This window comes from Galeopterus variegatus, unplaced genomic scaffold (assembly GCF_000696425.1).
Source record: "Galeopterus variegatus unplaced genomic scaffold, G_variegatus-3.0.2 Scaffold11247, whole genome shotgun sequence".
NCBI lineage: Eukaryota > Metazoa > Chordata > Mammalia > Dermoptera > Cynocephalidae > Galeopterus > Galeopterus variegatus.
Genome location: NW_007737358.1, coordinates 20,745 through 30,163, shown reverse-complemented (window position 1 = coordinate 30,163; position 9,419 = coordinate 20,745). Strand labels below are relative to the sequence as shown.

Here is a 9,419-nt window from a genome sequence, read left to right as displayed (position 1 = left end):
GGATAGCATCTGGGTACAAACAGAAAACAAAAGAGATGAGCTGGGTATTGTGAAAGCTCTTAGGCTTGCAATCTGCTTAGCATATTCACATCCAATTACAGAGTCATTCAGAAGAAATATGCCACTGGGAAGCCAGATCAGAAGGACCTCAACGAGAATCTGGCTGCTGCTCAGGGGCTTGCCCACATGATCATGGAATGCGACAGACTTTTTGAGGTGAGCAAAAAAGGCTCTCACCACCTTTCTTATAGCTCTTGGAACTAGATAAGACGCCTGGAACGGTTGCTGCATTTATGGTTTATATCTGTTTGTTCCTGGCTTTATAATGACAACAGTACACTCCACAGCTCTGGTCTTTGCCTCCAAGAAATGCGAGCAGTCAGCTGTACAATTGAGGCTTTGATAGTTAAGACACTTGGGTGACCATGATGGTGGTTTTCATGCAAATGGTTGCATAACCTTCCATTGTCAAATTCAAGGCCAGTCAGCCAGTTATGCTATCTTTGATTTCACCTCAGGATGTGATTAGATTCAACATCTGTGAGCATGTGTGCATTCATGAGCATGCATGTGAGATACTGAGCAATCTTTTTACTAAGAGCTACTTACAGCTTATGAATATAGCCACAGATATGTTAAAGTGAACTAGGCTTCTGGCATTCTTTTGGTGGTAATATTGACATTTGTCAATGGGAAAAGTGTGCTATTGTAAAATAGCACATTTGAAAAATGTAAAGCTATTTCTAAGTCACATTTGATATTTCCCTTAACAGGTCTATGTGCTTTAAGTCTATTGACAGTGAGCGAAGTTGTCTGAGCCCATGTTTTGCTACTCTGAATAAAAATATATTAAAAGGAATGGAAAAAATGAATGGGAAGTCATTGCAATGTTTTGAATAATAAATATAGCCTCAGGAACATATTTGTATTTCCTGGCTTTAGGAAGACCCCTCCTGGCCTTGGGATTGATCTTAGAAAATCATCTCCAACCCTGTGTGGCTCTGCCCATTGCCCATACCTTGGTTGTTGGTGAAGTGACTTTGCTTTCTCTAACTATTAGTCAGCATTTCTTTGGCTCAGGGTGTTGCTCTCTCATGCATCCATTGGTCCAGGTCCCGCATGAGATGGTGGCCCAGTCTCGGAACTCGTACATGGAGGCTGAGATCCACGCACCAACTCTGGAAGACCTGGGGGCTCAGCTGGAGGAGAGCAGGGCAACTTTCCACACTTACCTGGACCATCTCATCCAGGGCCTGCAGAAAGAAGCCAAGGAAAAGTTCAAAGGATGGGTCACGTGCTCCAGCACCGACAACACAGAACTCGCTTTCAAAAAGGTAAGCTCAGGCACTGGAAAAAAACCACCCCCAAAAAGCCAAGGCTAACAATCAGAGATTTGTTTTTGCTTTAAAAATGGATGCTTTGTCCAAGGGGCTTGGCACACATGTGAACAGTTAAGGCACAGGTACCTTAACTGTACCTTCCAAGACCAAGCATAGAGACAGCTAAGCAACCCCTTTGTGTACAGTCAGACCCTGATCCTGTCTCTGCCCCTTAGCTGTGTGATGTTGGGCAAGTCACACACCTCTGTGTGCCTCAGTTTCCTCATTTGCAAAATGGACATTGTAAGAGTATCACTGTGAGAGGAAGGCTATTTAAAAATCAAATGGGTTTGACCGGTGCCCAGTAAGCACTGGGCACACAGTAAGCTTACTGGCACACAGTAAGCACTGTGTGTGTTGTTTTTATTTTTATTATAATTATTTTTCTTGTAAACTTAGGAATTAAAATTTTTAAATTTTAAACCTGAGGCACACAGCATTACTCGTTCCCTTTACGTCATCAGTGATGTTTTTGGAATGCCCCGCGAAGTATGGTAGGTTTTTGTTGGACCCAGGTGACCTCATCGGCTTCTGATGGTATCTTTCCCCAGGTGGGAGACGGGAACCCACTGAAGCTGTGGAAGGCTTCTGTGGAGGTGGAAGCGCCCCCCTCGGTGGTTTTGAATCGCGTGCTGAGAGAGCGTCACCTGTGGGACGAGGACTTTGTACAGTGGAAGGTTGTGGAAACTCTGGACAGGCAAACAGAAATCTATCAGTACGTGCTCAACAGCATGGCCCCCCACCCTTCCAGAGACTTCGTAGTTCTCAGGTAAGCCTGACTCCGGGGTTTGTGATATTCTGTTGCAAAAGCAGAGTGAGAGCTGTTGATTTCAGCACTTCATCGAGTTCTGTCACCTCCGTCCAGCCGCCACCAGGCACACTAAGCCGGCTCCATTTCCCACAGTGAAACCTAACTTCGCTGCATTTATGCCCGACCTCATGCTTCTTTCACCCAGTTTACAGCTCCACCCAGGCTCTCCAATGGCCCCTCTCTCTGTGGAGCAAACGGTTTATTAGGCCATAAATATCGTTCATTTCCTCAGAACAGAGGACTGAGGATAAGCCACCGTTTGTCCAGTTGCACTTTCTGCCAAATTATGCAAATCGAATCTGACTAGCTTTTCTCCTGATTTTGCCTCTCTCCCCTGGGAAAGAAGTCTTCACTGTGTAACTCTCAGGCCTGGAGTGCATATAACTTCAAAACCCATCTGCACGACTTCAGATGTTCGTAACTAATTACCATGCATGGAAACGTTGGCACAGCCCCTAAGGTCCAACTACGCTAAGACACTTGGATGTACAATCGGATTTCAGGACCTGACAAGGCTTGCTGAGTCTTGCGTCTACTACTGAAGTATATTGCTTTTTTTTTTTTTTTTTTCTTGTGGCTGGCCAGTGCAAGGATCTGAACCCTTGACTTTGGTGTTACAAGGCTATGCTCTAACCAGCTGAGCTACCCAGCCAGCCCCTGAAATATTGCTTCTGATTGATTTATGGGTTGAGTTCCAGACCCCTGCTCTCTGGCTTTGGAATGAGATGCTCAACCGATGATAGGAAGTTTGTACAGTACAAGTGCAGTATTGCATCAGAACAGGGATTGAGGATACTAAAGAACCCACATAAAATGTAATTAGATCAATTATATCCTTTTTTATTGAAAACCTTGACAAACCCTGCCTCATCTCACAGATCAGCAGTGTAAAAGTAATCACCAGTGAAATTCTCAAATGTGTATTTAAAATAGTTTCTTGATGAAACTAGTTTGATGGCAAACTAGAAGTTACTTTTCACATGGGCTCTTTATGCCTTTGGAATTGGTCCTTGGGACCCTGACTTTTAAAGGTCAGTATTCCCTCAATATACGTGTTTATCTCAGCAACCTTGAGATCCTGGTAGAGAATTTGGGCAGTTATAAGGACGGCTTATTACCACAGTAATTGGGACATTAGTCATCTTGTGGAGCTCAACTTCATACCGTCACTGTCACAGCAGAAAGTTGAATGGTTGCTCCAGGAGGGCAGCCATTATGACAGAGTCATGCCCCAGTGTGCCTTCTCCCACCCTCATGAGCAGCCTGAGGGTGCAGTCTGTGCCTGGCACCTCCTTCCTTCCCCGCCCAGCAATGCCACCAGCCTGCTAGTTATTAGTCCATCATTCCAGCCCTGCCTTGTGCCAGACGCTGTAGTCGGCTCTGAGGAAAACCACGGGGAATACAACAGACCACTATCCTGCCCTCTTGGTTACGGTTTGTATTTTATCGGGGAGAGAGTCAATAAATAATAAAGGGATAGACTTACTTCTCCCAGGGGGAACAAGTAAGACAGAGAGATAGTAAGGGATGGAATTTTAAACAGAATGGTCAGGGCAAGGTCTCACTGCACTTGGATATTTCATCCAAGACTTGAAGGAGAAGGTGGGTGGATGCTGAGGCTCTGAGGGAAAGAACGTGGCACTCAAGAGGCTTAATCATGACAAGACATGATTCCTGCCATCAAGAAGTCTTATGCTGATGGTGCAAGCAGACGGAAGGTGACGGCGTGGTGAGGACGTCCCAAGGCTGACATGTGTCCTGTCTCAGAGCATCTCCCCGTCCAGGCCAGCACGTGTGGGGCTGGTCCCCTCTCAGGATTGCCATTTTTACCTCTCACTTTCCACCCGTGTCTAGCTCCTCAGGAACTTCCAATGAGTGTAACTGAAGATTTTCCCATTTTATCCACACAAATCTTTACAACTTTCACTCTTCATTATTTATCGCATCGTCATGCATGAAGAAAGGGTGGTCACAGCCACTGGGGAATTGCTGAGCATTTGTGTGATTCCCAAGTTCTTGTCGGGCATGTGTAATAGTTTCTGTTCATAGATGTGGTGAGGGTCATAGATGCAGCGCCCAAGCCAGGACATAGGATTTGTGAAGTAAATAACTGGGATTAAAATAATACAATCTATTACTGCAGATCCTTGTAGTAGAAAGAGAAGTTAGAGGCTGTTACACACATGTTCTTGTTCCTGGCTCCTACCTGCAACCTTCTCCGAGTGGTAGCCCGTCTATGCTTGAGTAGCTCCAGGAACAGGGACCCCCAGGGCAGCCCGTTCCATTTGTGGGTGGTGCATTGTCACACAGCTCTTCTCTATACTGAGCCGAAGTGTGCTTTCCCACCTCTACCTTCCGGAGTCAAATCAACTATATTTATTTCTTCTCCCTCTCAAGAGCCACTCAGGTATTTGAAGATGATTAGCAGGTCCACATGTTTAGTTTTCTTCATGCTAAGCATCACCAGTTCATTTATCCTTCAAGACTTGAATCGAGCATCACCTCCTCCAGGAAGCCTTCCCCATGTGCTCTCCAGTCACCTCCCTGTGATCCCAGAGCCCTCGGTGCAGAGTGGTGTCACTGCACTCTTCACCGTGTTAGAGTTCTGTTTGTGTGTCCACTTCTCCTACTGGGCTGTAAATGTCTTTGTGTCGTTGGTGGCATTTCAAAGCCTAGCACATCGATGTGCTTAGTAGATGTCTGCTTAATGAGTTGAATGACTGAGTCCTAATTCTCAAACTGTAAAATCCCCTCCGTAATGGGCAATGTCTCATAGCAGAGCAGGGCTGAGCCTCAGTTTGGGGTTCCAAACACAGATTTGAAAACTGCAAGACCATTTCTTGCCTGAGTCCAAGAGCTGAGGTCCTTGCTTTGAACGGCACTGTGTAGACTTTACACAAGCTTACGGAAACTGTTAACTTAATCCAAGTAACTAGCACTGGAATTTGAGTCTAGGCTTTTGGCAGGAAAATATAAGTGTAAACTTTAACTCTGTGTTCAAGTTTTTTTTTTCTCTTCCCCATAACTCTGATGTGCGGGTGGTTTTACCAACAGGACCTGGAAGACTGACTTGCCCAAAGGAATGTGCACCCTGGTGTCCCTCTCTGTAGAGCATGAAGAAGCCCAGCTCATGGGCGGCGTGCGGGCTATGGTGATGGATTCCCAGTACCTGATAGAACCATGTGGCTCTGGCAAGTCGAGACTGACCCATATCTGCAGGATAGACCTGAAGTAAGTGTCACTGCCAAGGACGGCAGGCACAGAGCTCAGGAGTGTCAGTTCATGCGGCACATCTGCCAGGGCCCTGTTCGTCATCTGATTTCCTGTTTCACTGCACTTCTTTCTCCTTGCCCTTAACACGCTTTCATGGGTGGTTGCATGTCTCCCCACTCTCTCTCCCCCTTTCCTAAAATTCTAGCATTTCTCCTGCAGCCTTTCACTTGTCTTAATTTTCCGTTTTATCCCCACTTAACATTTCTATGCTTCTCACATGGTGCACGCACACGCGACAGAGCCCAGCGCACAGCAGATGCTCGGTTAATCCGAGTCCCCTTCTCTTGTGCTTCTGTTTTGCCTGTCCCCTTTTGCTGCCCCCTCCCATTGCCCTCCTTTGAAAAGAAACTCACTTAAATCCAACCCCTTCAAGGGATCCATGATGCTACACTGAGTTCTTGGTGTGGGTAAACAGCAATTGAGTTTTCTCGCTAAATTCTAAATTCAGTCTGAATCTTCCCATTTTACCCTGAGCAGCTGGTATCATTTTAAAGCACCCGATGAATACTGAAAAGGCAGAAGGAATACCTGGCAGCCAAGACATTTTCCAGGTGACTGATGACAGAGTGAGGCCCACAGATCCTCGAGGTGGCAGTCCTGAGTTCTATGCAAGTCACTGGTGACCAGGGCCCAAGGACAGCCCTGTCTACCGTGACAAATTGCTGTGATTTGGGAATAGACTTTCCCACTTCCTTTCTGGTTTCTTTCCCCACAGAGGTCACTCCCCAGAATGGTACAACAAAGGCTTTGGGCATCTGTGTGCAGCAGAAGTTGCCAGGATTAGAAACTCTTTTCAGCCTCTCATTGCTGAGGGTCCAGAAACTAAAATCTGAGTTCTCCCCAGTGTGACATCAAACTCAGGGAAGAGGAAGCTAAAGCCAGCGCTTGGGGCAGAGGATGTGCACGTGAGAAAGCCAGAGAAGAGGAATAGACTGAAGGGTCCACGCTTAAAAACGGAGACACTGAGAGGCCGAATGTTGAAGATGCAAGAATTTCTGAGAACTTTCCTAGCCTTCCTGGAGATGGCTACATCCTTACTAATATAATATTTTTTAAAATGAGAACATTTATCTATGTTACTTAAATGGATTATTCCTTATGCATTGCCTAATTTGCTATTTAAAGGCTTCTAAGAAGCATATTCTTAACTGTAAATAAATGTATGTACAGCAGATGTACATATGTGTGTATATCTCTATCTTTACTGTATATATGTAAAATATCGACTTTAAATGTGAGTGTTTGAAAAGGAGCATGTCTGACTTGATGAGTCCCTTCCTCACATAGCTCTTTCCAGGTCACTCTGTCTCCCACTGTCCTGAAAGCTGGGCAGAACCTGCTGCTAACACCAAAGTGTCAAAATGTCTAGTCTGTCCGTCTGCCTCGGGGCCTAACCAAAGATTAGCTAACCAAAGGAAAAGAATATTAAAAGCTTCTTACGTGTTGACGGTTTGTTTCTGTTATTCAAAAACTGAGAGTGGCATGTTGGGATAAAGCAAGGGAAAGAATATTTACTCCTCTTGAAAGCAAAACAGTGGGTGAGAAGTCATCACCAGATTTAAGGCTAAACTATGAGTTGCCACCGGGCCCAGCCAGATGCAATTTCAGTGAGATGCCAGATGCCAATGGGCCACTTGGGGTCAGTGCCAGTGACTGGCACAGAGTTACTATTTCCTTCCCCCCCCAGGAGGGCTGAATATAATAGCTTTCACATATTTACAGCCAAAGGGAGCCTCTGTGTTGTCTCAAGTTTTCCTAAATACATTTCATAATGTTGTTAAATGTCATTCTGTTTGACCAGTGGCCTATTTGGTCACAGTTAATTGGCATTGTCTCACCCATGTATTGCACTGAATTTAACCTTGGATGTCAGACAGAGGGAGATGATGGTCCTTCAGGAGTCCTGCACCATCACAGCTTCAGGGAATTCATATTTTGCTATATACGATGCTCTTAAAATATAATTCCTTAAAGTTTTGCAATCTGAAAGACAAGGTTTTTAACTAACATAAGACCAAAACTATATTTGTTAATTAGTTTTAGACAATATAAACAAGTTTATTAATTCCATGTTTCTTGGTTAGCCAGTTCAAGCTACCTATGCATTGGACCCCACCTTATTTATTATTGTACAGACTAAGAAAATTGACTCTCTTTAACCAACAGCTAATGGATTTAAGTTGTTTTTTATTGTGATTCAACAACTATAGAGAGGAAGATAATCAATTTATTGTGTTTGGTTTTGGGGAGAGAGATTTTATTTGGTTATGACAGAGATTGCTATCATGATTTAACAACTGATGTTGGAGGAAAAAAGAAAAACAAATGAGTGTTTTCAGGGTTTTTTAAAATATTATATGCATTTATTTAATGTTTTCTGTTATCAGTAAGGTGCAATTATTTTACTGAGAGGAATAAAAATGCTATATATGAGTTTGGTATTGTACAAGGAAAATCATACTGTTTGAATTATGACCTAGGAATTTTTCATTCCCATGTCTACCTAAGAAGGTGGTAGCAAACCCGTAATTTTCTATTTGGGCAATGCTCTGTGAGCAAATGCTCTTCTGCCATAACATCTTCAATTTAACCATATATGTTGGATTGCTTTATATGCATCAACAAGATCATTAGAGAAGTTTAATCTGGCTAAACCCTGGTCCTGTTCCAGAGATAGGGCCCTACATGTTTGGAAAATAAGATAGACACACAGAATGAGGCATTGCATCACCTAGAGCAGTGCTTCTTCAACTTTAACATGCATGAGTCACCTGGGGATCTTGTTAAAATGCAGACTCTGATTCAAGCAGTCTGGAAGTGGGCCTGAGATTCTGCATTTCTAATGAGCCCCAGGGATACCCAGGCTGCTGGCCCAAAGACATAGAGGATACTTAAAACAGAATAAAAATAAATATGATTGTATTTCTGATTCCCCCTCCTCAAATTACCTTTTTTATTTTTATGCACATACTAATCACATCACTGCTATGTAACAACACAGTGCATCTTTAAAAAAAAAGGAAAGGGAAAAAAATGGAGAAAAAAAGATGCATCAAGCTTGTTTGTCAAATACCACAGTATTTTATTCATTGTGATCTTGCCAATGGAAATAAAATATGATATTTCATTTAAATATTATATTTATACCTCATGTATATTTTTACCTCAATTGTTGGTATCAATCATCAATGTAAATAAATCATTGCCAAGGCAAATAAATTTATATACATTAAATATTTCCTATTTTCTATAAAATACATGTCGATTTTCATGCTTCATCCTGTAAATGGAAAACTTGCTTTATGAGGAAAATTTCTCTCTAAGATAGTTTGCCACGACCTTGACTCCTTGGTACTTCTGTAGTCAATATCATCTCCAAAATACAAGGATGTTGTTGTCAGTAAACATTCACTCACAGTCTGGGTGCCTTAACCTGGGTCTAAGGCATTAAAGTGATGGGTGGGGATTTTTTCTTTTTTAATATTTCCTTGTTCTTCAATCTAGAAGCTATAAAAACACATTTATAGTGTTTTTATCAAAGATTTAGGGAACTTGGCCGGCCTGGTGGCGCACTGCTACAGTGCGCCGCTTGAGAGCGCGGCGACGCTCCCACCGAGGGTTCGGATCCCACATACAGACTGGCAGCTCACTGGCTGAGCGAGGTGCGGGCACAACACCGAGGGTTGCGATCCCGTTGCCGGTCCCGGTCTGGTACGGGCGCGACACTGAGGGTTGCGATCTGTTGCCGGTCACGAAAAAAGACAAAAAGGAAAAAAAAAAAAAGATTTAGTGAACTCTTTAGCTACATTTTATTTTCATTGAGTGGATAAGAAATATCCTTGTTCTTCAATCTAGAAGCTATAAAAACACATTTATAGTGTTTTTATCAAAGATTTAGTGAACTCTTTAGCTACATTTTATTTTCGTTGAGTGGATAAGAAATGGTGGATAAGAAA

At 43.3% G+C, this 9,419-nt stretch overlaps 1 protein-coding gene across 1 annotated transcript in view; it reads left to right on the top strand.

Moving 5' to 3' along the window:
* STARD13 (StAR-related lipid transfer (START) domain containing 13) overlaps positions 1-8,718 on the top strand; it is a 28,366-nt gene extending 19,648 nt beyond the window's left edge. Inside the window, exons 6-10 of the mRNA XM_008594660.1 lie at positions 102-216; positions 1,113-1,334; positions 1,931-2,148; positions 5,245-5,421; positions 6,179-8,718. Of these exons, the coding sequence (XP_008592882.1) occupies positions 102-216; positions 1,113-1,334; positions 1,931-2,148; positions 5,245-5,421; positions 6,179-6,296 (850 nt within the window). The 3' untranslated portion in view covers positions 6,297-8,718. The remainder of the gene's footprint in view (positions 1-101; positions 217-1,112; positions 1,335-1,930; positions 2,149-5,244; positions 5,422-6,178) is intronic.
* The last annotated feature ends 701 nt before the right edge of the window (positions 8,719-9,419 follow it).